This window comes from Galeopterus variegatus, unplaced genomic scaffold (assembly GCF_000696425.1).
Source record: "Galeopterus variegatus unplaced genomic scaffold, G_variegatus-3.0.2 Scaffold804, whole genome shotgun sequence".
Classification (NCBI taxonomy): Eukaryota; Metazoa; Chordata; class Mammalia; order Dermoptera; family Cynocephalidae; genus Galeopterus; species Galeopterus variegatus.
In genome coordinates, this window is record NW_007726915.1 from 273,696 (window position 1) to 300,521 (window position 26,826).

General features: G+C 38.0%; 1 protein-coding gene across 6 annotated transcripts in view; it reads left to right on the plus strand.

The window, feature by feature from the left end:
* Positions 1-2,714: 2,714 nt before the first annotated feature.
* LOC103590329 (tRNA (guanine(10)-N2)-methyltransferase homolog) overlaps positions 2,715-26,826 on the plus strand; it is an 86,658-nt gene continuing 62,546 nt past the window's right edge. For 2 of the 6 annotated variants that reach the window (XR_550458.1, XM_008572542.1), the window contains exons 1-4: positions 2,715-4,010; positions 9,720-9,837; positions 14,822-14,891; positions 17,071-17,197. Coding sequence is in view for 5 of the 6 variants with exons in the window: in XM_008572542.1 (XP_008570764.1) it covers positions 3,810-4,010; positions 9,720-9,837; positions 14,822-14,891; positions 17,071-17,197 (516 nt within the window). In the remaining variant the exon portion in view is untranslated. The remainder of the gene's footprint in view (positions 4,011-9,719; positions 9,838-14,821; positions 14,892-17,070; positions 17,198-26,826) is intronic. The other 4 variants (XM_008572543.1, XM_008572538.1, XM_008572539.1 and 1 more) reach the window with 4 other exon arrangements.

Consider the following 26,826-nt stretch of genomic DNA (forward strand, 5'->3'; position numbering starts at 1 on the left):
CACACCTCTGTGGCAAATAATTATCCCATGGGCTGCCCTGACAAAACAGACTGAGATAAGAGAGGAAACAGATATTTACTGAGTTGCAAAACCCCTCCCCAAGGCTTGTTTACTATAATTGTAAAAGTTACAGACTAACCTTAAAACCCATTTAGGAATTCCCACCTGCGCACAAAGCATAAAGTGACTGCTACAAAGACCCTCCTGGGGTGACAATGATGAACACCACTGCCTACTGAGCATGCACCCATGCGCAACCAGGAAGAACAGAATGGACCACCTCCAGTGATGCTGGCCTGCCACCTCTTAACTCCTTTCCCTATAAAAGACCCTGAACAGCTCCCTTCAGGGGCTAGCTTTACTGTTGCTACTCCCTTATACATGTCTATCTCTTCTTCTTTTTTTTTTTTCCTTTTTGTCTTTTTTACTGACCAGCAACGGGATCGCAACCCTCGGTGTTGCGCCCGCACCGCGCTCAGCCAGTGAGCAGGAACCGGTCTCCACATGGGATCCAAACCCTCGGCAGGAGCGCCACTGCGCTCCCAAGCGGCGCACTCTCCAGTGCGCCACCGGGCCGGCCCTATCTCTTCTTTTAATAAAGTGTTGCTTGCTTTACTGTTGGGTACATTGTTTATTTCTATGACTTTGGAATCCGAGAGCCTAATTTAATCACTGGCAAAAATTGGAAAGCTTTCGGCACTGGAGAGGAATCTAGCTGCAAGAGGCAAGTGGCCACTGGGACTATTTTGCTCCCTTGTCTCTGCTGCTGGTAGATATCTCCTGGAGTCCCTGGCCTAAATTCTGACAAGGCAATGCTTTATTCTCTTTACTTTTCTCTGATTTTCTGAGCCCTCTTCTGTTTGGTTGGATTATACCCACGTCATGTATAGGTGCACCCTGGAGCGCTCCTGGCTATGCTTTGTTTTTCTGATTTAAATCTAGTTGATACTTTTCTTCTTTATGTTGAAAACAGTGGGGGAACTGCTTTTATCAATTACTTTTAATGGACTAGGTTGGCCCCACCGATTAGGACTAGGCTAAACTGGACCTCATTGCTCCTCTTTCCTCTTTGTTTGTTTGCTTAGTTAGACATTTAGTTCAGTACTGGTAATCTGAATAAACCTTCCAATCCTTGCATCAACTTTTGGACTTTCAGGTCATTTGTTTAAGGCGAGAGGACAAGCCGAGCCTGACCTGTCAGTAACAAGTGTAGCTAAAGAGAAGAGAAGAGAACCTAAGACCAAAGCCCTCCAATCATAAGAGAGGTTTGGCAGGAGAGGATGCAGCAAGGAGACTGAGAAGTAATAGCAAACCAGGTAGAAGGAATGTCAAGAAAATGTGGTGCCCTGGAAACCAAGAGAAGAAAACGGTGTCAAGAGGAGGAAATGACGAACAGTTGCTGAAAAGATGGGAAATGAAAAGTGACCATTAGATTTGGTGACATGGAGATCATTGCTGACCTTGACAAGAATAGTTTGGACAGAGTGGTGGCAGCGGAAGCCTGAAAGGAGGAAGTGTGAGAGAGAATAGGAGACAGGGATTGGGAAGAGTGACAGCACAACTTTTTGAGGAGTTTTGTTGCGAAGAGGAGCAAAGAAATAGACCAGTGATGGGAAAAACCGACATTCAAAGTTGGCTCTTAATAAATGTTTGCTACTGATAACAGAGACTTACATCCATATCCTAAATTATTCTTAAACAAGGTGATATCCTGGTGTCATTCTACATGCAACACAATCATGCATTAGGCATCATTATTATCCCAATTTATAGGTAAACAAACAGAGAACCTCATCACAGGAAGATAAAGGCTACTGAAGTGCTGTTAAGTTATTGTAGTGGTTCCCCCAAACACCGGCCAACTGCAAAAGGAATGAAAACTGTCTTGAACATATATTTATATGTACAACTACTCAAAATATATAACTGCTTTTGCTTACTACAAGATAAATTCATTGAAAACATTACTGAATTCACAATAGGACTTTGCGATTATGTATTTTCTAAATCAGCAAATACCAAGGCTATGACTACTATAACGAGCTAGTCCAAGACATTTTTCAGTGTTAAAAAAGAAGTTCTGTGTTCAAAAAGGCTGGTGGTTTCTGGAGTTAGACAAACCTTTATCTGAACTCTGCTTCTGTCAATTAGTTGTGTAGTACTGGGCAAGTCTTTCTGAGTTTGTTTCTTCATCTCTAGAACAGGGATTATAAAACCAACCTTGCTTGTCCTGATGACTAGAGAAATACATGGCTTATTTTTAGCACTCAGCAAATGCCAAATACTATAAAATGAAAAGCCAAGGTCAAATAAGATTCTACCTTAAGTACCAAGCTAATGATTTTTTTTTTCCTGTGGGCACAATAATTACTGAAGGTGGGCTGGCCAGTTAGCCCGGTTGCTTAGAGCATGGTGTTGTAACACCGTGGTCAAGGGTTCAGATCCCTGTACTAGCCAGCTGTGCCCCTCCCCCCCGAAGATCCTAATAATTATTGAAGTGTTTTCATTTGAGTGACAGAGCGTCACTAGGAGTGTAGTCAAGGCAGATGCAACTTGTGTAGGTGTATGTACCAGTATGTAGGTGAAATATGTTAGGTTATTGTAGCAGTCTAGGTGAAGCATAATGAGGCATTGACAGTAAACTTCAGAAATATTGCAGACCATTATCAACCCAAATAATAGACAGAGATGCTCTCTAAAACAAAATGACGTTTACTTGGGAACAGGTATTGAAATGGGAATAGGCATGACATAGCAAACTACGTGCGTATTCAGGGAGGTAAACAAAGACAAACGTTTTTAAAAGGAAAATGAGGGGGATCACATAATTGTTTTGAGATAATTATCCTTAGCTACAATGATCAATAAAAGGGGTGGCACCCATGCGAGGTTGGACAGGCAGTTGCTGGGCAGATGTCCTTGCAGACGTGCCTATGTGCAAGGTTTTGATGGCTTTTGTGCAAAGTTGTGGTTTTGCAGAGTCCTGTGTAGACAGTTCTTGTTATCAGGCATTCATGCCTTAGAAGCCTCCCTTCATGGCCTTCCCCAGCTCTATTTGTCAGGGATTTTTTTAAACACAAGTGACTCCATTTTCATTTTAACAACTTTCACACTATCACCTATAGGACTCCACATTTACTTGTATATGAGGAATGCGAGATAAGAAAGATTGCTATTTTGATGTAGATGATGCTTTTAACAACAACAACAAAAAAAGTAAAAAGAGTTGTGACGTTCAGTTTGGGACATCTTGAGATTAAACTCCTAAAATGATTGGGGCTAAAATACATACACAAAGCACCAAACATGATCTATGCTGAAAACAAGTCTCTAGAAATTTTTCTTTCCTTTAAAAAAAAAAAACCTATGAATTTTTTAAAATCAAACATTTAAAAACCTTTTTTTAAAAAAACGACAGTTCTACTGGAACATGCACTATCGGGACACACTATAACACCTGCTTAGAAAGGTTCCTCAGAAACTCAACAAGCTCCACTTGGCCTGAGGTCACCGCGCCTCGGTGACGTCACTAGGACGCGCGGGCGCTCTCCTGCCTGTCCGCGGACGTCGGGCGCCATTACCAACGCGGGGCGAGGGGCGGGGCTCCTCCTGGAGGCGCCCTGGCTCGCTCTCTAATGTCAGCCGGCTTCGAAGTCGGCCTAGATCTGCGCGTGCGCCCAACTCCGTGCCCGGGCTAGCGCCAGGCGAGGGGCGACGCCTCGAGGTAAAACGTAGGAGGTTCGGGAGGCGGACCCGGCACGGCCCACTAGTCCCGGAGAGCGCAGGCTCCTGGCCGTGCGGCGGGTGCGATGGCGGAGGAGCAGGTGAACTGCAGCGTGGAGACGCACACCGACTGTAAGGCAGCGGCGGCTGCGGTGCCCACGGCGTCCTCAACGGAAGCCTCGGAGATCACCGCAAAGTCACCGGAGCACGAGCACTACGACAGCAAGTGCGTGTTCTGCCGAATCGCGAGGCAGGAGGAAGCTGACGTCGAACTCCTGCCCTGCGAGGTGGGCGGCACCCCTCGGAGCTCCGGGAGGGAGGCCTCCCCCGAGCGGACCCGGGTGGGGAGCATCCCGATCGCCACCCAGAGCTCGCCGAGGCAGGGGGCTCTGTGTGCGTGGGGCTGCGGGAAGCTGGGGATACGCCCGCTGCCGGCCCTTCTGCAGGGTGCCCTGGTGTCGATGACAGACTCACTCTTCTCGGTGGGGGGAGGGGGGAGTGTTTCCAGCGGCATCGTTGCTGTTTGGGTGGGAGAAAAGATAGTGATAGAGCCAAATAGCCCGGCCTCGCTCAGCAGGTACCAAGGTACTTGACATAAAGGAGCATTTTGTGTCCTCTTTTTTATTACAGCGAATCTCCCCCCCCGCACCCCCTCCGCCAGATGCTGATTTTAAATTCTGCACGTTCTGATACTGATAACTAGAGAGAAAACTAGTAGAAAGTAAAGGTAATTGTGGAAAGCTGTTAGTTAATATTGACTGAAAATAGGCTGGGGTGAGTGGGTCTAAGGTCCAACTATTCCTTGATAGCCTCTGATTTCTACTGAAGTATTATCCGTTGGGGTGTGGGGGAATTTTCAGAGCAGTAAGACTTTGCCCACATATTTTAAAACAGGTATCTGATACACACTTTGTTCTGTCTGTTCTACTTGTCTTTAAAGAAGCGACCTTTTGAGAGAACCCGCTCCAAAAATTGTTTTTTTGTAGTAATCATTCACTCATTCGTTAAAAATAAGTAGAATTTCTTCTAAGCATCTCGTTTTGGAGATTTAGGGATGAACAAGATAAAGGACAGCCTGCGTACAGATTTTATAATCTAAAGGGTGGATTGAATACAGAGGAGGCAGCCAATTACAATGCCCTATGCTGTGGTAAGATGGTTTTACAAAATTTTGCAAGCCCGTGGGCGGGGCATCTAACCCAGATTTGAGGGGTTAGGGAAGGCTTTCCAGTGAAGAAATAAGTAAGAGTTGATCAGGTGAAGAGGAGGAGAGAAGAATGTCTCAGAGAACCTCCAGGGGTTCTATTTATGCCACAGGAGAACTAACAGAAATTGTCTAACTGGAGCATAGAGCTTGAGGGGTCGGGTGGTGAAAGATGATGGTGGAGAGGTAAACAAGAGGCCAGATTATTAAGTGTGTTGAAATTCATGTTAAGGAGTTTTGTTTCTTTATCTGAGAGCAAAGAGAAACTCCAAAAATGTTTAATACTGGGTTGGGAGGAAGAGATTGAGGAGTTACGTGAAGGGGTTTGATCTTTGAAAGGTCACTCTGGCACCATAGTGGAGAATGACTTGGAGAGGACCAGGCTGGAGATATGGAGACCCATTAGGAGGCTATTGGAGTAATCTAGCCTGATGATGGCCTGAAATAAGAATGTGGAAGTGTGGGGATAAAGTGGATCAATCTACAAGATATTTAAGAGACAAAACAGGCAAGACTTGAAATCATTCTTTTCTTTGTGTGGTTATGTTACCATCATTACATACAGTTAGGTTTGTTTGTTTCTCTTTGTTTTCGATTTTTAGGGATTGCTTTCTTTCTTTTTTTTTTTTTTTTTTAAGCCCAAAGCATATGTTAAATATTTACATGTTTTCAGAGTCAAAATTGTAAAGCAAGGTACATTTAGAAAAGTCTAGCATTTGTTCTGTTGTCATCTCTACCCTGTTCCTCTTCCCCCTAAGAAACTTTTAAAAATTATTTATGGTCTATCCTTTCATTGTAGGTAAATATGTATATGTATGTCTATATTTGTATTTCTCCTTCTTACACAAAATATAGTCTAACTTCCTTCTTGCTTTTTTTAAAACTTGAATATATCATAGAAATGAGGTTTTGACAATATAAAGATCTTCCTCAGTCCTTTTTATAGCTACACCATATTTCACTATATGGATTTACCATAATTTACTCAACCAGTCTCCTAGATGAATTATGGACATATAGGTTATTTTCAGTATTTTGCTATCATATCATAGCCTTATGCATATATCATTTCATATTTTTGCCAGTGTATCTTTGGAATAGGAGGATAGTCTTTCATAAAATGAGTAGTATAAATAATGGCTGAGTAAGTAGTGAAAGTGGGAAGAGAAGGTGACATCAGAGAGCCAGTTTTAATATTTTAGAAAGCTTAATGGAAATCTAATTCAATCACTGTGTAGGCTAATTAAAACATCGTTTATTTGGTTTTGACATGAATTTTATTGGCTCAAGATGATGATGATAGTTACGTTGATTGTTAGTTTTTAATTGGAATTTGGAAAATAAATTCTTTGTATAATTAGTAAATAAAACCTTTTAAAATAGGGGCTTTGAAGACAGAGAACTGAATATTTTGATTTATTCTTCTGGCTGAGTCATGGAATATGAGACAGCAGATTTTTAGGAACTTCTTTAACTCCTATTATCCTTTAGACTGGCTCAAAGTTCTATTATCTAAAGAAATGTTATTCTTGCTTTAAGGCAGAATTTAACTACATTATCTCAAACTAATTCTAATCTGTGAAAGAAAGTGAGCTGAGACACCGCGTACTGTTCAAACTTTATTAAAGGAAAAGAATCTACTGGGCTGTGCCCAAAGTGGGGGGCAGCCCAGGGTTGTCCTCAAAATGGAAGGTAGCACTAGATGTGGGGGGTGGGAGAGCTTAAATGGACTGATACAATCTAGGAGGGGCGTTATGCTAATGTGGATAGGGCTGGAGAACTGCATCCTTGTGGAAGCAAAAGGGGTTTCTGTCAGGAGGCTTCTCATAAAGGGAAGCGGGGAGGGGCTTGGTGCTGGAGTGGAAGACGAGGCCAGCGGCTATTTTGTGCTTATTGTGTGCACAGTGGTGCCAATCACATCCCAAATCCATCAATCTGGATGTATTATGTACCAATAAGAATTACCTCTGGAATAAAAAAAAAAATGAATGCCACAATTGAGGAGAAATACAGATATGTAACATTTTGTTACAAACCAATAATCTGGAAAGTACGATTGTGGCAATTTTATTGTGTTAGATTTAACCCCCAATATTAATTGTTTTTCAGCTGGGAGCATTAAAGAAATAATAGAAAACTTTAAACAATCAAGAACATTTTGGTTCTTGACCTTATCTTTTTCTAAAACATTCCATGGATATCAGTATTTAATTTTACTACTAGACAGAAGAACCATAATAAAAATGGATTAAAATTGATTTACAGGTGTATCTCATTTTATTGTACTTTGCTTTATTGCATTCTTTTACAAATTGAAGGTTTGTGGCAATCCTGGTTGAGCAAGTCTATGGTGCCATTTTTCCAACAGCACATGCTTGTTTCATGTCTCTGTGTCACATTTCGGTAATTCTTGCAGTATTTCAAACTTTATTCTATCTGTTACGGTGATCTGTAATCAGTGATCTTAAGCGTTACTATTGTAATTGTCTTGGAGTGCCACAAACTGCACCCATATAAGACAGTGAACTTAATAAATGTTCTGTGTTCTTCAGTTGCTTCACTGACCAGCCATTCCCCCATCTCTCTCCCTCTCCTTGGGCCTTCCTATTCTCTGAAACACAACAATATTGAAATTAGGCCAATTAACCCTACAATGGCCTCTAAGTGTTCAAGTGAAAGGAAGAGTAGCATGTCTTCCAGTTTAAATAAAAATCTAGAAATGACTAAGCTTAGTCATGAGGTAGGCATACCAAAAGCTGAGACAGACTGAAAGCTAGGCCTCTTGTGACAAATAGGTAGCTAAGATGTAAATGCAAAGGATAAGTTCTTGAAGGAAATTAAAAGCACTACTCCAGTGAACACATGAATGATAAAGTGAAAGAGCCTTATGACTGATCATTGAGAAAGTTCAGTGGAGTATAGACCAAACCAGCCACAGCATTCCCTTAAGCCAAAGCCTAATCGAGAGCAAGGCCCCAACTCTCTTCAATTCTATGAAGGCTGAGAGAGGTGAGGAAGCTGGAGCAAAGTCTGAAGCTAGCAGAGGTTGGTTCATGAGGTTTAAGGAAAAAAGCCATCTCCATAACATAAAAGTGCAAGGTGAAGAAGCAAGTGCTGATGTAGGAGCTGCAGCAAGTTATCCAGAAGATCCAGCTGAGATCATTGATGAAGGTGTTTACACTAAACAACAGATTTTCAATCTAGATGGAACAACTTTCTACTGGAAGAAGTCTTTCATAGCTAAAGAGAAGTCAAAGGAAAGGCTGACTCTCGTTAAGGGCTAATGCAGCTGATCTTAAGTTTAAGCCAATGTTCATTTACCATTCTGAAAATCCTAGGGCCCTAAAGATTATGCTGGATTTACTCTGCCTATGCTTTGTAAATGGAACAACAAAGCTTGGATGACAGTACATCTGTTTATAGCATCGTTTACTCAATATATATATATTTAGGTCCTCATTAAAGTCCACAGCATAGAGTTTAAGAGGAAATGATGAAATGGTGCTCCCTGAAACATCTCTTCTTTAAATTTAATTAGACAAATTATACTCAAACTAGTAGATGCCCTGGGAAGGCAATCAACATTAGGGCTAATAAAAAGCTTGAATAGTATAAAAGGGCTGGAGGAGGTATTGTAGAACCTTTCTAGCACTTATGAGAGGTAAATTAACACCAATTGCTAAACATAGAAACTGGATAAATTTCAATATTCATTTAGAAATTAATTTTATGATGCTGTCCTAAGTATTAAAATACAGGTTATACTTAAATCATTCAAAGTTTGGCATGTTCACACATGTGCACAAAGTATTTGATAGATATTTACACACTGGGAGACACAATTATGGTCTGACTTTGGAGTTTTGGCAGATCTGGGTTCAAATTCTGGCAAGTTTCCCTACTAGCTTTTTTTGGGTGCGTGTGATCCGAACCCTCGGGCGGGAGCGCCGCCGCGCTTCCCAAGCGGCGCACTATCCAGTGCGCCACCGGGCCGGCCCGGTTTACTCAATATTTTAAGCCCACTGTTGAGACTACTGCTCAGGAAAAAAGACTCCTTTCAAAATATTACTGCTCATTAACAATGCACCTGGTCACCCAAGAGCTCTGATGATGTAGAAGGAAATTAATGTTGTCTTCCTGCCTGCTAACACAGTATTTATTCTGCCAGTCCAGGGATCAAGGAGTAATTTCTATTTTTAAGTCATATTATTGAGTTTTTTTCAGTATTTGAAAGTCTTTTTAATGTTGGAAAGTGGCAAGTAAACAAAGAAAAGTATAAATAATTGCTTTAAAAATGTTTAAAAATGTGATGCACTAGATGCTGTTCTTGTTATAACAGGAAAATGCCACTTTGGAAAAGAAACGTAAAAAGAAATTTGGCCATCTTGCTGCGATTCTGTAGTCAAACCTTTAAAGGTACATAGTAAGAGTGAAAAAAACCTTAGATAAGGGTACAGATGGCGAAATGTACTAAACTCTGGGATTATTTGGTAGTGAAATTTTAATGAACTTCATTTGTAATTCTTTTTCTGAAGTTGACTTTATATGTCTTTTTATTTTCTGGAATAAATGAGTATCTCATGAAGGAAACTAAAGCTTGTCTTCTTGTCTTTGTGAACTTAATACATAATTATAAAATTGCTTAGTGGGGCATAGTTGTAATATAAGTACCATTTCTTTATCAAACTGAGATTTATGATGTTAAAGTCATGCCAGAAATTCTTAGGAATTAGAAAAATGCATTAGGAAAATTTTTTTAAAAATTCACTAACAAATATGTTTTTTTCTTTAGAATGAAGACCTAGTTTGCTTCAAAGATATCAAACCAGCAGCACCTCATCATTATCTTGTGGTGCCAAAGAAACATATTGGAAACTGCAAAGATCTAAAGAAAGATCACATAGAATTGGGTAAGATGATGGCAGTATTATTCATAGTTATAACAACTTGAATTGGCATCAGCAATGGCAGAGAAGATTAAAAAGAAAAAGTCTAGCCAGGTGTCATGAAAAGGCAGCATTATGACTTTTTGAAATCTTCATTCTAAAAACTTTCAAATTTATACAAAAATAAAGAATATAATGTATTCATCACTCAACTTCAACTTTTATTAACTCATGGCCAGTCTTTTTTCATATATTAACCTCTCACAGTAGATTCAAAGCAAATCCCAGACATAATGCTTCTTTACGATTTTCCCCCCTCCCTCCCCTTCTTTATGATTTTTTAAAATGATGGCTTTTCTTGACTCTTGGTGCTATGAAAAATTATGAACAGATAAATTATGATATGGAATATAAGCTCATATTGCCCATAGTGAGATCATATTGCCTAATAGTTGGTGGCTGCCTTGAAATCTCCTATGAATGAATGAATGAATTAGCACCAAAGTTTCTGAGATTTTAGGGATGAACTTTCAGCCTCTGAAAAGGAGATCCTGAAGCTTATCTATTGCAGGATTATGCTGCATTTTCCTACCTGTGCCTTCTGTGACTTGTCAGGTATCATTTCCTAAGACATTTCTAAGTACACTTCAAATCTACTTTGACAGCATTTGTCACCAGGGTTTAGGATTAGTTTGGTAAATACTTTATCATTTTTTTCCATTTTATTTATTTATTAATTATTGGTTATGAATATTCATGGGGTACAAAGCAAATTGTCACCACTCATGCATAAGATGTGATGGCCAGATCCATACTGGCAGCATGCCCATTACCACAAATTGTGATTATATACCGTGTCCCCCACCCAACTGTCCCCCCAATTGTCCCTGACCTCCCTCCCCGTCCCCCTTTCCCCACTCCACTTTGTATCCCTAGATATATTCTCTCCCTCTGCAAGTCCAAAACACCACTGTGGTCTTTCTTTCCTTTCTTCCTTCTCTCTTAGCTCCCACTTATGAGTGAATACATACGGTATTTATCCCTGTGTGCTATGCTTATTTCACTCAACGTAAGTTTCTCCAAGTTCATCCATATTGTTGCAAATGGGAGAATTTCATTCTTTTTTATGGCAGAGTAGTGTTCCATTGTGTATATACACCACATTTGCCTTATCCAATTGTTCATCAGTGGACATTTAGGTTGGTTCCATATCTTGGCTATTGTGAACAGAGCTGTGATGAACATAGGAGTGCAGTTATCCCTTCAACATGATGATTTCCATTCCTTTGGGTATATACCCAGAAGTGGGATTGCTGGATCGAATGGAAGACATCTGTAGATGTCTGAGAAACCTCCATACTGTTTTCCATAGTGGTTGTACTAACTTACAGTCCCACCAACAGTGTAGGAACGTTCCCTTCTCTCCACATCCTTGGCAGCATTTGTTATTCTCTGTCTTTTTGATTATAGCCAGTCTAAGTGGGGTGAAATAATACCTCAATGTGGTTTTAAGGTAGATACTTTAAGGTAGCCTACAAGATAGATAAATTGGGTCCGCTTTTTAAAAGGTAAGTAAGAAACCTCTGTGATGGAAAACCTTGACGTGTAGCTACAAAATTACCAGTTTTTAAACTGTCGATTCCAGATACTGCAAAGCTGTGTAGACATCTGAAGTTCTGTCAGTACATTTCTCAACATATATGATTTATAACCAGAGGACAGCTTTTGAGCTTATAAAGATCAGATAGAATTTAAATTTACCTGAATGACTGAAACATTTCTTCTTTCTTATTAAAAGTTCCTATTTTCATTCTTATAGTTATTTCTTAGAGATCACACTTTAGCTTTTTAGGAATTTTTCAATTTATCCTTATTGTAAAGATGGGTTTGTGGAGAATTGAGGCTGCTGTTATAACTAGTTTTTATAACTGTTGCAAATCAAATGTTACTAATTTTGAAGCAGCTGGTGGGTATTGGGATTTCATTATTTTGTTTTCTCTGTTTTTGTATATATTTGAATATTTCCAAAATAACAGTTTAAACATTGTTGCAATTAGTAATTTGTGTACAATCTATAAAGTTGGGAAATAATAAGCATATAGAAGAGCTCAAAAATATTATCAAACACCATGACTGTAATTGACATTTATAGAACTCCATTTAACTACAGAGTACACATTTTTCTAAAAGCACGTGTTCACCAAGGCTGACCATAATCTGGGCAATAAAATAAGGCTCCATGTATTTCAAATGATTCAAATCTTATGAATTATATTCTCTGAAGACAATGGAATTAAATTAGAAAAATAACAGAATCTAGAATAGCAGTAAATATTTTTAAATTAGACAACAACTTTCTAAAAAACTTATAAATAAATAGGACAAAGAAGAAAATATTTTGAATTGATTGGTAACAAAAATACAATATATTAGAACTTGTGGGTTGTAGCTAAAGCAGTGCCTAAGGAGAAGTTTATAGCTTTGAATGCTCATATTAGGAAAAAAGGTTTAAAACCAATGACTTAAATTTGCATTTAATGTGCTAGAAAGAGGCAATCAAATCAAACCAAAATAAGTATAAGGAGGGAAATAATAGATATCAGTGAAATAGAAAAGACACAATAAGTTTTACTCCATGTATTTTGGATTTGTTTTTAAGTGAATACATAATTATGATTGTTATGTCTTCTCAATGAATTGATGCTTTTTTTTTTTTCCTTTTTGTCTTTTTTACTGACCGGTAATGGGATTGCAACCCTCGGTGTCGCGCCCGTACCGGGGACCGGCAACGGGATCGCAACCCTCGGTGTTGCGCCCGCACCGCGCTCAGCCAGTGAGCAGGAACCGGTCTCCACATGGGATCTGAACCCTCGGCGGGAGCGCCGCCGCTTTCCCAAGCGGCGCACTCTCCAGTGCGCCACCGGGCCGGCCCAATGCTTTTTAATTATTATTAATTATTCCTTTTTGTTTCTGGAAATACTCCTTTAGTCTATTTTGTGTGATATTAATTTAGCTACTTCACCTTTCTTATTACTATTTGCACTGGGTATGTTTTTCCTGTCCTTTACTTTAAACCAAACTGAATATTTATATTTAAAGACTTGACAGAAATACAGTTGAGTTTTGCTTTTATTTTGTAAATATAATGTGAAAAATCTGTGTTTTTAATTGCTGTATTTAATCCATTAACATTTAATGTAACTATTGATATAGTTGGATTTATGTCTGCCATCTTGCCATTTGTTTTCTGTTTATCCCACTTATTTGTTTTTTGTTGCCTTGTTTCTTCTTTCCTGCCTCTGATGGTTGATCAGATATCTTTTTTAGCATTTCACTTTATCTGTTGCTGTTTTAGTTGCTCTGCATGATTTTTCTTTTTTAGTGGTTGCTCTAGAGAGGTCACAATACACTTTAATTATCACAGTCTACTTAAAGTTAATGTATCAATTCATGTAAAATGTAAGAAAGTTTGCAACACTTGGTGTTATTGATGTTATATATATATTACATCTACATACTTTATAATGCCATGATAGTGTTAAAATTATTGCTTAAACACTCAGATGTCTTTCAAAGAAGTAAAAAAGAGAAAACATGGTCTTTTAGACCTACCCACATGGGGTCTTCAGAATATTTTAAAAGAAAAAAGATAACAATCTGGCTTGAAGTCACTTGGGAACTTCTTTTGACCATATTGGCCTGGTCATAAGAGTCTGGAAGTCTCCTAGCTTAAGCCTGACTTAGAGAGGTAAACATTAACAATGATTTTATTAGCCTCCATATAACAACCTCTTTTACTTCTCTTAAACACATAATTACACCATTGATAAAAAAAGGAGGCATAAGGTTTGGCATTGTGCTTTGAAGATTCCAGGTTACCAAAACTTTTCTAATGGGGAGGTTTATTCCCATTTGAAGGTTAGACAGCACCAAGAGAAGAAAATGGTAAGGCAGATAGAATTTGGAAGCCAAAGTCATAATACAAATGTTTGGCTAGTCGAGGCTAGGTTGATTTGAAGGATATGATATCCCTAATTTGGGCTCAAAGACAAATTCAAAGTTTTCTTATCTTTCTTATTAATTCAAGCAATTTTTGTTTAATTGCTGGTCTCCTTATGATTAAATTAGACCTGAGTTTGACCAGATGTTCTAAGTAGCCACTTGATAATATCCCTCAGCAGCTGTTCAAAGTTAGACTATATGTGATATTTTGTGATAGTCACATTGCTCTGGGACTCAACTTGAACCTTTTTTTTTTTTTGACTGGTAAGGGGATCACAACACTTGGCTTGGTGTCGTCCGCACCATGCTCAGCCAGTGAGCACAACGGCCATCCCTATATAGGATCCAAACCCACGGCCTCAGTGCTACCAGTGCCACACTCTCCCGAGTGAGCCATGGGGCTGGCCCTGAACTTTTATTTCAGTTGTTGATAAACTTCTCAGTAACTTAAAGCTATTTCATGTCTTTAAATTTTTACCCAACTGATAGGTATTTTGACTAGGTCCCTAAAAGTTAAGATTTATAGCAATTTAATGAAAGTATTAGTCCCTTACTGTTGCTTATAACAGAATGCCTGAAACTGGGTAGTTTGTAAAGGAGTGAAATTTATTTCTTATAGTTTTAGAGGCTGGGAAGTCCAAAGTTCAGGGAACACATCTGGTGAGGGCCTTCTTCTGGTGGGAACTCTCTACAAGGTCCCATGGCAACCGGGGTGTTACATGGCAAGAATGGGCTGAGCAAGAGAGTTAGCCTTCTCACACACTCTCCTTATAAAGCCATTACTCCCTGAATGGATCAATCCATTCACAAGAGTACAATCCTTATAATCTATTCACCTCTTCAAGGTCCCACCTTTCAATTACCATAATAGGATTTTCTATCCTCTTAATATAGTTACAGTGGAGATCAAGTTTCCAATACATGAACTTTGAGGGGGATACATTTGACCCATAGCATGAACTTAATGTCTGTTATAGTGTCATGTAATTTCTTTCTTGTTTTACAGTTGAGAAAATGGTAACTGCTGGAAAAACTGTTCTTGAAAGGAATAATTTCACTGACTTCACAAATGTAAGGTATGTATACTTCCAGATAGAAACCAATGTTACATGTTATTGATTTTTCTGAAATATTTTTTGTTCATGAAAATGGAAGCAGAGGTGGCAGAGTTTGTGTTATACCTGAGAGTGAGAATGTAGTTTTTGGTAGTATAAATTTAATAGAATTTCTTCCTCTTATGTCTCAATATTTTCCAATAATCTTCACTTATAATCTGGACAGACAAGTATATACAAGCAGTGGGTAGGTAAAGTAGTTACATGTCTACTTTTTTTGTTTAATATGTGCATTCATATAAAATTGTGTGTAAATTGAATTTTCTTAGGAAAACTTTAATGTGATTTAAAAACACATATCATACTTCTAGCATGAAATTAACATGAGTTTATTTCCTGCTAAATTGAGCTCTGGCATTTGTCAAGTTTGAGCAAAAGCACATATTGTTCAATTTTCAACTGTGTTATTTAATCTCACTAATATTTTTCTTATTAAAGGATTTCTGACTTTGCTTTGTGTGATCCAGGCAGTATGAAGGTAGCTATAGTGAAGATTACTTCTAATACTTCTAAACTACAATTCGGAATAGACTTGAATTATAATGCTGTCCATGCTACTTGTTGTGTGCTGTACTTGTACTGGCTGTGTTACTTTAGACAAGTCATTTAACTTCTCCAAGATACAGGTTCAGCATCACTAATCTGAAATTCAAAATCCAAAATCTGAAACTTTTTGAGCGTCAACATGATGCTCAAAGGAAATACTCATTGGAACATTTGGGATTTTGGATTTTTGGATTAGGGATGTATATATTGGTATACTGGAATATATTGGTATACTGGTATATACTAGTATATATTCTACAAATTTTCCAAAATCCAAAAAAATCCAAAATCCAAAACACTATTGGCCCCAAGCATTTTAGATAGGGAATACTTAACCTGTAATACCTGCTCTGCTTGCTTGTAAGCTCAGATAAGATTATGTGTGTGAAAATCCTCTGAAAACTGACAAGCATTATCCGTGTGATAATGACAAGGAACTGATGTTGTTGGGACCCTTTGGCTAGAAGCAAACACATTCCCTTCCTAGTCACAGGAGTGCTAATTAGAAGAATCAACATTGGACAAGGAATCAAGAACCCTGAGTCTCAATCCCAACTCTACCACTGTTTAACTTTGTGACCTTGGGAAGTCTCTTAAACTTTTTGGATCTTGGCTTCCCCATCTTTAAAATGAAAGGATTGAAAGAACCATTGAGTTGCTTCTAGATTACTTTATTCTATATTATATGACTCTTGTTTCACAAAGGGAAAACCTAGTTTTCTCTTCTAGGTAGAAATGGAGCGTTTTCAATATGTGCTATATTTCTGACTCCAGATTGTTAGTCACAGAGGATCACTGCTGCAATAGCACTTCTCCTGTGCCTTCTTTTCATACCACCACTCACTTCTAGTTTGAACAGGCATGTATTTCTAGGCTTTGATTATTGTTATACATGTTCCTTGCTCTATTCAGCATAAGTGAACTTGGAAAACTATAAACTGCTTTTTAAGAGGCGAAATCATATTTTTAAAACTTTTTTTACTTTTTAAAGGGATTTTCTTATAAATTTTACAAAGCAAATAATTATGAATAATTATCATCAACTTATTTTCACTATTGAAAAACAAACTTAAGTGGTGATAAAGATTTCTTTTATGATGACATAATCTTACTACTAAAATATTGTTGGTTGGTAAAGAAGTGCTTCAGTACTTTATTAAAGGGGAAGGCATGCCATCTACTGGCTGTGTCTTGGATAAAAGAACACTCCTACTTGAGTAGTCCAGTGATGTATTTTTAAATTCATTGCAGGGACATATCTTAGAATTAATGCTTAATATGATAAGAACTGACGTGATAAGACATAATGCCAATTCAGAATTCTCAAAGATTATACTGAGGCATAATATGCTGTTAAGGCCTTCCTTGGTGATGAGCTTATGTTACTATGAACTTTCAACATGAAAAGAAGAGGAAGTGTGTGAATACTCTGTAGTGAATAAAGAAAAACAGTAAAAGAGATACATGAGTAGTAATCTTTCTATACTGGGTACCTATTTTGGATATCTTTAATGTTTATGTATTTTAATATTAAAAATAGCTTTAAACTATTGTAGAACTTATTTGTCAATCATTTCTTACCTTTCTGTTTTAGGATGGGTTTCCATGTACCTCCATTCTGTTCCATTTCCCACTTGCACCTTCATGTTATGGCACCCGTCAGTCAGTTTGGCTTCTTATCCAAGTTGGTTTATAGAGTCAATTCCTATTGGTTTATCACAGTAAGTGTTATTGTTATACCAACAGCATACAGAAGTATTGAAAACATTTGTCTTTTTTGTTCTGGTTTTTCTTTTCTTGGCAATAGTAGGCACTTATAGCTCTCATAGGCTTAGCACATGTTTTAACATACTGGTTGCACTTATCCAAAATAATATTTTTAATTTGGGGAATTTTTCAGGTTATCGTATCTGTAGGAATAGATCCTATGTCTCAGTCTGCCCATTGCAAGCAGGGGATGTGATATAGAAACATGGCATTCAGAGTTCAGATTTTAGAGTCAGATCTAGATTCGAATTTTGGCTCCATTGCTTACTTGAGAGGCCATATGTAAGTTACTTACTTTAAGGCTCAAGTTCTTTATCTATTACCTGTGTATAGATAACAGTGTCTACCCTTAGGGTTGATAAGACAGTTGATGAAATAATTCAAGTGTAAAGCATTTAAAACAGTACCTTGCAAATAGCAGTGCTTGGTAAGCATTACCTGCTGCTTCTATCATCATAATCATCAACATTATTGTAGAAATTGAATTGATAGTCTATTTAAACTCCTTAGAAAAGGGCTGCTGTAGTAGCATCAACTACCAGATCCGAGGTTGAAACTTTGAGTCTTAAAAAAAAGGCAGAATTCTGCTTTGCTGAGGCAAAGTGGAATAGAATTCAGCTATTCAGAGGCCAGTGGTCAGAAAGTCAAGCCTTATTTATTAAGTGATTCTGATCCCTCTAGGGCCACTTGGCCAGTAATTTATCTTAAGTTTGGCCTAAAGGTTTATCAAAGCATAGTGAACTGTAAACTAACTTGATGTGTAAACAGACAGTAACCTATTCTTGTAACAAGTAGCCAAGTCTCAGACAAATACAGGCAGCCAAAAACTATGTTCAAATGAGGCAAATGCCCAGCTATAACCAACCCAGCCAACCCAGCTGTTTCTGTACCTCACATCTGTTTCCTATATGTCACTTTCCTTTTTCTGTCTATAAATCTTATCCAAACATGTGGCAGCTGTGGAATCACTCTGAACCTATTATGGTTACGAGAGCAGTCAGATTCGCACATCATTTTTTTGCTCAATTAAACTGTTAAATTTAATTTGACTAAAGTTTTTCTTTTGACACATGGTGTCAGAAGTGGGATCCAAGCTAGAACTTTGCGTGACCCCCAGGAGTATTGAGTGACCAAGTGAAGTGCCCACAGGACCCATTGAGTCCCATTGGGTCCATTGCTCTCTTGCAGCAACTGGGGGCTGTGGGTAAGTTCTCTCTTGGACTCTGAAGTTCCACAGATTTGTGTTTAGAGCTGTCTGAGTTTGTTTGAGCAAATTTTTGACCCGTACTGGGTTCGGAAGTTGCAGTAGAAATTGGACTGGATCCAGGAGTGGATTGGATTCAATAATTAACTGGATTGGATCCATTTAGAGGCCTCAGATGTCTGGCTGGTTCAGACAGAAACTGTAAAAATTACTGCAGGAAGTGTGAACTTTGACTTTTGGAAAATTGCAGGGATTTTGTGTTCTATACATGTCATTTCTTTTTCTTGCATGCTTAGGTGAGGAAAAATCATTGGCTTTGTTGATCAAAGAGATCAGGGAGATCTCAGAGCCAAAGCCAAGATTTAACATGAAAATGGCATTTTCAATTTCTGAAGAGCTGAGTACCTCCACCTCTGTCTATGCTTATTTTTACATGTGTAAGTATTAGGCCCCAGAATCAACATATGCTTACAAAGAGGGTGAAATCTTACTAAAGAGAATTTAAAGTTATGTTGGAATGTTCCAAATGAAAAACACTACACTTTAAGAAGTGTACTTAAAATGTAGGGCTCCCAAAATAGGCTCACCCAGGGATGCCAATTGATGTGCACAAGCTACTAAAAAGATTTCAGAATTTTTACTGCCTCTTTTAAATAGCTCTTTACAAAAGGCAAATAAAAAGCTTAAGTGACTAATTGAAAAGAACAATTGAATCTGCCAACCTTTTGGCTCAATTACTATCTCAAAGGTGAAAAGAAAGCAGCATAAAGTATAAAAAATAGGCCCTCAGATAAAGTAGGCTTGTGCAGTGGATTAAATGTCCCTCCTCCCCCACCCAAATCATTGAAGGTTAATCCCCACTATTACTGTTGAGAGTGGGTAATCCTGTTATGATAACTGAAAGGTGGGGCCTTGAAGAGGTGATTAGATTGTGAGGACCATGCCCTAGTACATGGATTGAGGAGTTGATGATTTAATGGTGGTCATGAGCATGGTGCTGAGGGCTTTAAAAGGAGGAATGAGTGAGGAATTAGCTGTCTCTCTGCTCTCCTATTCTCGCCACATGACACCCTGCATTGCTATAGATTCACCTCACCAGATATGTTCCCTGGACTCTGGACTTCCCAGCCTCTGAAACTGTAAGCAATAAATACTGTTTCTTTACCAATTAACCAGTTCCAGGTATTTTGTTATAAGCAACAGAAGCAGACAAATACAGCTTGCTTCTTTTTCAGAGCTATCTATGCTAACTCCAGGCATAGTTAATACTCTCTTTGCCTTATTTGTTGATGGGCTCTATCTTGAACTCAGTAATTTTTTAGCTAAGAAACAGAAGCTAGTTAAAGACACCACATGTTGAACTAAATTGGTCTCCAAAATACACCTTTCTGACATTTAGCTGGCTATTTTGAAACCCTTTTGTAAAAAAAATGTACATCTATAAAGGAAATCTCCATTTTAAGGGTGTCTGCCTCCCTGTACCAGGAAGAGAGGGAGAACTATATCACTAGAAACTCTTAAAATGGAAAAGACATTATTTTAAATTTACATAGCAGGCTTTTTTCCTAAGGTGCTTTTCTGAGCATCCTATCTTAACTGAACCTTTGCCTACACCCTCCTTCCTTGGTTTGGGCAAATGTTGTTTATGATGGTATTTAGGCCAGAAGTCTCATATTTGTGCTTTTCAGATATAAATTTTCTACTTTTTTTTTTTTTTTTTTTTTTACCTAAGCCATCCCTCTGCAAATACAAATTTAGGGTAAAAAATTTTTTTAGGTGATTATTAAAATGGGATAAGTAAAGCAGACAGTGATGGTGTTGGAACAAAGACTAAATCTACCAAAGGTTGGATGGACCAGAGGGACCCCTGCCAGTCCCCCAAAATTACAGGGTCCCAAACCAGTCTGATCTATTTATCCTCATTTGGAGAAATTTTAAAAGTCATAATAAAGAAATTATAGTGAGCAAACTTGCTAACAATCCCTCAGGACAATAATCAGGTCAAAGAAGAAAAGGGCAAGAGTTTATTGACTTAATCTCTTGTAGGAACAGGATAAAAGTTTATAAGTAAATTTGTCATAGTTTCAAAATTATTTTTCATTTACTAGAAGGCTTAAAGTCATGTAAAATTAAGTAATAGACACTCATTAAATGTCTGAGTCATTTTTAAGTAGGTTAAAATACCGAAGCAATTGCTGAACATAGGTTTAGGATACATGTACTTCAACATCTTGTTTTTATATGGTATAGAGAAGCTAAATATATTTGGATCTGTTAATAAACATGAAAAAATTGTGTTACGAAGAAACATGTTTCTAAAATTATGAAATGGTTCTCATCTACGAAATGCTGATAAAAAATACTTCAACATTGTTTACTTTCTAGATTTCCACTAAAAATTAAGGTCACTGAGTTAAAAATTATTCCAATTAATGTATAGTAATTAAAACCATTCCTTATGCAAGGAAAGTAAGATGTGTTTTTGATAAGTGAAGCTTATGGAAAAGATGTGTTTTAGTTAAGTGAACAAGAAGGTTGTAGAAGGTTAGTGGAAGGTGAATCTTGGGAAAGGAATTTTATGTGCCATCAACCTGGCTAGAATTATAAGAGAACTATTTATTGTTTTTTTTCTAAAAATAGAGCATTAATATCAAAAGCACACTAAAACAAAACTAGAATTTAGTTTTCTAGCCTCCTGCTGTTTTTATTAGATCTTTTGGTTATTTGGAAAACTGAGTCTCCTCTCTATCAAAGAGTATAGGTTTTGCTTTTTAACCTTTTACATATTTGACAGGCTTCCCTAAATCAAAATTAAGTCGTTTTGACCTCAAACTAACTTTGGTCCCTGAAGCATCTGGGAGAGAGATAATAAACAAGCTTATTTGATATGTTATATTTATATGGGAAGAACTGTCAAATAAGAAATGATGTTTAACCTTTTTTTGAAGTTTTATTTCTATGGATATGTTATTAATATGTTCCTAAATTGTGAGATTCTTAAAATTCTGATATGTCTGAGTATATGTTATCAGTCATAATTATGGTTATGTTAAATAATCGTAGGGCACAGAAGTAAGCAAATTCCCTTGTCAAGTGTGTCTTTAACTGTGAATGTTTTAAGTTTTGTTGTCCACAGTTAATTGCTTAATTCAGATTTTTTTTTTTTCTGAAAGCTCTTTACAAACAATTATAATCCTAAAGGATTGTGAAGACAAGTTGTTTCATGGAAAGGATGGAAAGGACTCTGACAAGTATAGATTTCTGATAACCTTAGGTTATGCCATTGCACTAGATAAGAATTTCCAGAACTCGAAGAAATTGACTGGCTTATAAAACTACTAACCACCATCAAGCAGGACAAGAATTAATTAAATACCAAGGAAATACATTGGCAGATTTTCATGCTAAGTTAGCATGTACTGAAATTGTTAAGATATGCAATTTGAATGAATTCTGTGATCAAAGTGAGATTACCTTTCATAAGTCATTCAATAAATAGTGCTATGCACCTGAATTGGAGAAACAAAATTGGTATTTAAGAAGATATAAATCCAGTGTTAAATATGGACTCATAAATAGCCTGGTTGGCCACCTGGTCCTTTCTAAATTCATAAAGCTTTGTTATTAAAAGTTCTATACTCCATGACTCATTGTGAAAGAAAGAAAATGATCCAAATTATGGGGGAAAAAATTGGTGTGGTGACTATTCTAAAATTTCTAGAATGGTTTATGACTAGTGTTTGGTTTGTTAAACCCATAATCCTGAGAAGATAGTCAGAACTTCAGGTACATTTCTGTTATCTGGTGGGCCATTTGACCATTTACAGAGGGATTTCATTCAGTTTCCATTTTCAAAACATGTCTTCTGATTATATAAAAGCTTTCCCATACAGGAAGGCCAATGATGCAACAGTCGCTAAAAGTTTATTAGAAAATAAATTTCTCTCATGGGACATTCCTGGAGAATCTCCAGTGATACAGATATTTGTTTCACTAGACAAATTATGAAACAGTTAAATAAGATACTACAGATACAGTAGCTTTAGCCAAAGCTAACTGAATTGGCTGGATTGCTTTGGTCAAAGATATTGTAGATTGATGACAATTAAAGTCTCCTTCCAGTGGAAAACCTAAGTTGACCCCTTAGGAAATAGTCACTGGAAGGTTTATACCCTAAAAATAGAACTTCATGTATCTCCTACTCTCCTAAACTCTGATATGACTAAATGCCGCAAGGCTTTAATTAAGTATTATACCAAAGTGCATTTTCAACAGAGAGAGGAAGCTTTTTATGATCCACCAACTGAGTACAATGAAACCCTTCATGATGTAGAACCCTGAGGTTGGATCTTCTGGAAATGATATCAGAGAAAGACTGCCCTTGCCACCTACAATGCAACAAAACTTTGGGACCTTGAAACTTGCTTGGGTCCCTATCTGAAAACTCGAAAGGGACATTTCAGACTCCTGGAACTGTTATACCCATTGGAGACCTTCAGGTAAAGCTAAACAGGGAAGTTTCTCCCTAGAAGCAGGCAGCATCCTAGGTGTGGACAGCTTTCCCAAGATCACAGATCAAGACTTCTCTGCTATCATGAAACTCTTACTTCTCTTAATTTTTTTCTTACTTATGCTACTTTTTTCACTTGGAAGAATAATACTGTAATTAGAATTTTACAATCAGTAGCTTCTGTGGGTAACATGACGGAGTATTGGATTTGTCATACCAAATACAGATCTTTGCATGACCTAGAGGATTCATTGGTTTACCCAGTGGGTAACTTTGGCAATATCCCTAATGTAACTGTTGTTCAAATTGTACTAGTGGTAAGATTTCTGGACCTTGTTTTAACTTAATCCAATGTCTGTTTAGTCTTAATCTTAGTCTGTTTTCTGTTGCTTCTAACAGAGTAGGTGAAACTGGGTAATTTATAAGGGAATGAAATTTATTTCTTACAGTTTCAGAGGCTGGGAAATCCACAGACCAGGGGTCATATCTGGTGAGGGCCTTCTTCTGGGGGGAAACTCTCTACAGTGTCCTGTGACAATGCAGGGTATCACATGGTGAGGATGGCAAAAGCCTCTCATGTATTCTTATAAAGCCACCAGTCCACATCCATCATAACTCATTATTCTATGAATGGATTAATCCATTCATGAGAGCATAGTCTTCATGATCCAACCACCTCTTTAAGTTCCCATCTTTCCAATACCATAATTGGATTTTCCACCCTCTTAATCCTATTACAATGGGGATCATGTTTCCAACACATGAACTTTTGGGAGACACATTTAACCCATAGCACCCTGTAATGGTATCCAAAAACCACGGCCAATGAGTATATCATGAGGCAGTTTACACCAAAAGCCCAAATGGAGTTCCTTGCAAATGGATTCATGTGCTAGGGAACTAAAGTCCTCTTTTAACCTGTAATAACTTTGCCTCAGATCTTGGCTAGAAACTGCTAATTCGCCCGGGACCAGGGCATGAAGCCAGGGACCAGAACCCCCCCACACAACCAGGCACACCACCATCACCAAGGAGCATTCCAAAAATATCACCTCCATGTGTGGGGCCCACCACAGCCACCACAGTAACCACGGCTGCCACAAAAGTGGCTAGACTTCACAACCACCACGCAGATGGTCCACCAGCCACTGGAGTGCATTGACACAAGGAGAGTCACCAGCAGAGACCAAAGAAAAGAAGAGGATGTCTCTCTCCACAAAGCCCATTACAGAGTGATAGAAGAAGCATCTGCTCTACAATAGTGTTGGGGGACTTGAACACACCTGTCAGCATTGGACAGATCATCTAGGCAACAAATCAACAGAGTAACCATTACTCTTTCAGAGGGATAGAAGTAATCTAGGGTTATGGGGGGGGAGGGGGATAGGGAGAGATTGGACAAGGGACATAAAGAATAAGTACATTTGTAACACTATACATACTAGTAATATTGATTTGATCAACACATGTCAACATTGAATCCCAAAAGTATGTATAATCAATCATGATTCAATTAAAAAAAAAAATGTATCCATGACCAATAGAACTGGAAAAGGGACCTTGTGTACACCCATGGTATTATACTTTTATTTGCAGTCCAGCAAATACACACACACATGTACATACATACATATATATGGTTTGGAGTAAATGTAAATGAGGTAATGTTTAGAAAATTATCCCTTATAGTAGACTCTATAGTAGGTTCCACTGCAAAGGCTATGATTGTGCAACCGACTTCTCTAAATTCTCTTATTAAAGTTGTAATAGACAATAGAATTTCTCTAGATTACCTACTGTCTGAACAGGGAAGAATCAGTGCAGTTTCTGACACTCTTCTTGCACATGGAAAAATCCATCAGGCGTTATAGAGACTTGGTTGCAGAGGATTAACAAACAGCCTGCTTGGTAAAATGGGCAGATTCTTCATCTGTCTCTTTGACCTATTTGATTTTGGTTGGTTTGGTTCATGGTACCCTGGCTAAGGAGTATACTCCAAACTCTTGGTGTTATCATCCTGCTAGCCATAATAGAAGTCTCCTTGTATGCTGTATTCTCTCAAAAATTTTTGCTATGGGCTGGCCCGGTGGCGCACTGCTACAGTGCGCCGCTTGGGAGTGCGGCGGCGCTCCCGCCGAGGGTTCGGATCCCACATACAGACCGGCCGCTCACTGGCTGAGCGAGGTGCGGGCGTGACGCCGAGGGTTGCGATCCCGTTGCTGGTCCCGGTCCAGTACGGGCGTGACACTGAGGGTTGCGATCTGTTGCCGGTCACGAAAAAAGACAAAAAGGAAAAAAAAAATTTTGTTTGCTATTTGTGTGCAGCTATCTGTAGAATGTCAAATGTTTCTCCTGAGGTGGAATGACAAAAAGTCAAAGTAGTATGTGATCAGGATGACACCAAAACCTATGAATGACATTTTGAGACTGGAAACCCAAAACTATGAAAACTGAAAGTAGTGCTAATTCCCTGTGTTTCAGTCACACTCTCATCTAGGAGATAATCTGATCAAAAAGGGGAGGACATTGTCTTGGACTGAGCTCCTGCACTCATCCCCAACAGATCAGACTAAACCAAAATGGCGTCACTCATGCTAAGTGCCACATAATCAAACTCAAACTTTAAAGAAGCAGATAGATCTCAAAACAGATCAGTTTTTTTCTCCCCAAAACAGAAGACTCCAGCATAAGGAAGTCCCCTATGCTGTAACCATTACCCAAGAAAGTAACCTAAAGTAACCTGATTCTTTTTTATTTATTTATTTTAAATTTTAATTTATCAATATACAATGTAGTTGATTTTCCTGTCCCTTTACCAATTCTTCCTTTTCCTACCTCCCTCTCTCCCCTCTCCCCCATCAACATCGTATCTGTAATCTGATGTTAACCAGTTCTTTTTTTTTCCTATTGTTTCCTTGCTCCCACCTTGTAAAACCCACCATTCTGCTATTTCCCAGTGGGATTTGAGTCCAAATAAGTTCATTTATGATGGTGACAGTATGATGTCAGTGTCTAAAGCTTTAAAAGGGGGCAATTGTTAAATTAAGTTTGGCCTAAAGGTTTCTCAGGATATAGTGAACTGTAACCTAACTTGGTGTGTAAACAGACTGTAACCCAATCTTAAAACAAGTAGTCAAATCTCAGCCAAATACAGGCAAACAGCTGTTCAAACTGTGTTCAAATGAGGCAAACACTTAGCTTTAACCAATCCAGCTGTTTCTGTATCTCACTTCTGTTTTCTGTATGTCACTTTCCCATTTCTGTCTACAAATCTTACTGAATATGTGATTGCCGTGGAGTTGCTCTGAACCTATTCTGGTTTTGATTTGCGAGTCATTTTTTGCTCAGTTAAACTCTGTTAAATTTAATTTGTCAAAATATTTTCTTTTAACATTTACCAGGCTATTTTATGTTTTCATTTTGATAAGGTGACCTATAGTTGCTATATCTGAATGATATCAAATAGTATTGTTTACCATTTGTTAATGAATGGTATTATTCTAGTCATAGTACAGAAGAAATTAAGCATCTGATTTCTAGAAACCTTATATTTCAAACATATCCCTTTCTTGACTTGTTTTACAGATGATTTTATTTAATTAATATATATATATAAGATATATATGTGTGTGTGTTTGAAATTAAAAAGTGGGACATTCTGTACCACAGTTGATGTGATCTCCTTAAAGTGTGATAAAAAGGATTTTTTTTTCCCTACTTATATTTCTTTTTTTTCTTTTTGTCCTTTTTTTTTTTTTTTTTTTTTTTTTTTTTTTTTTTTCCGTGTCCGGAAACGGATCACAACCCTCAGTTTTGCCCCCGCACCGGACCAGGGACCGGCAACGGGATCGCAAACCTCGGTATTGCTC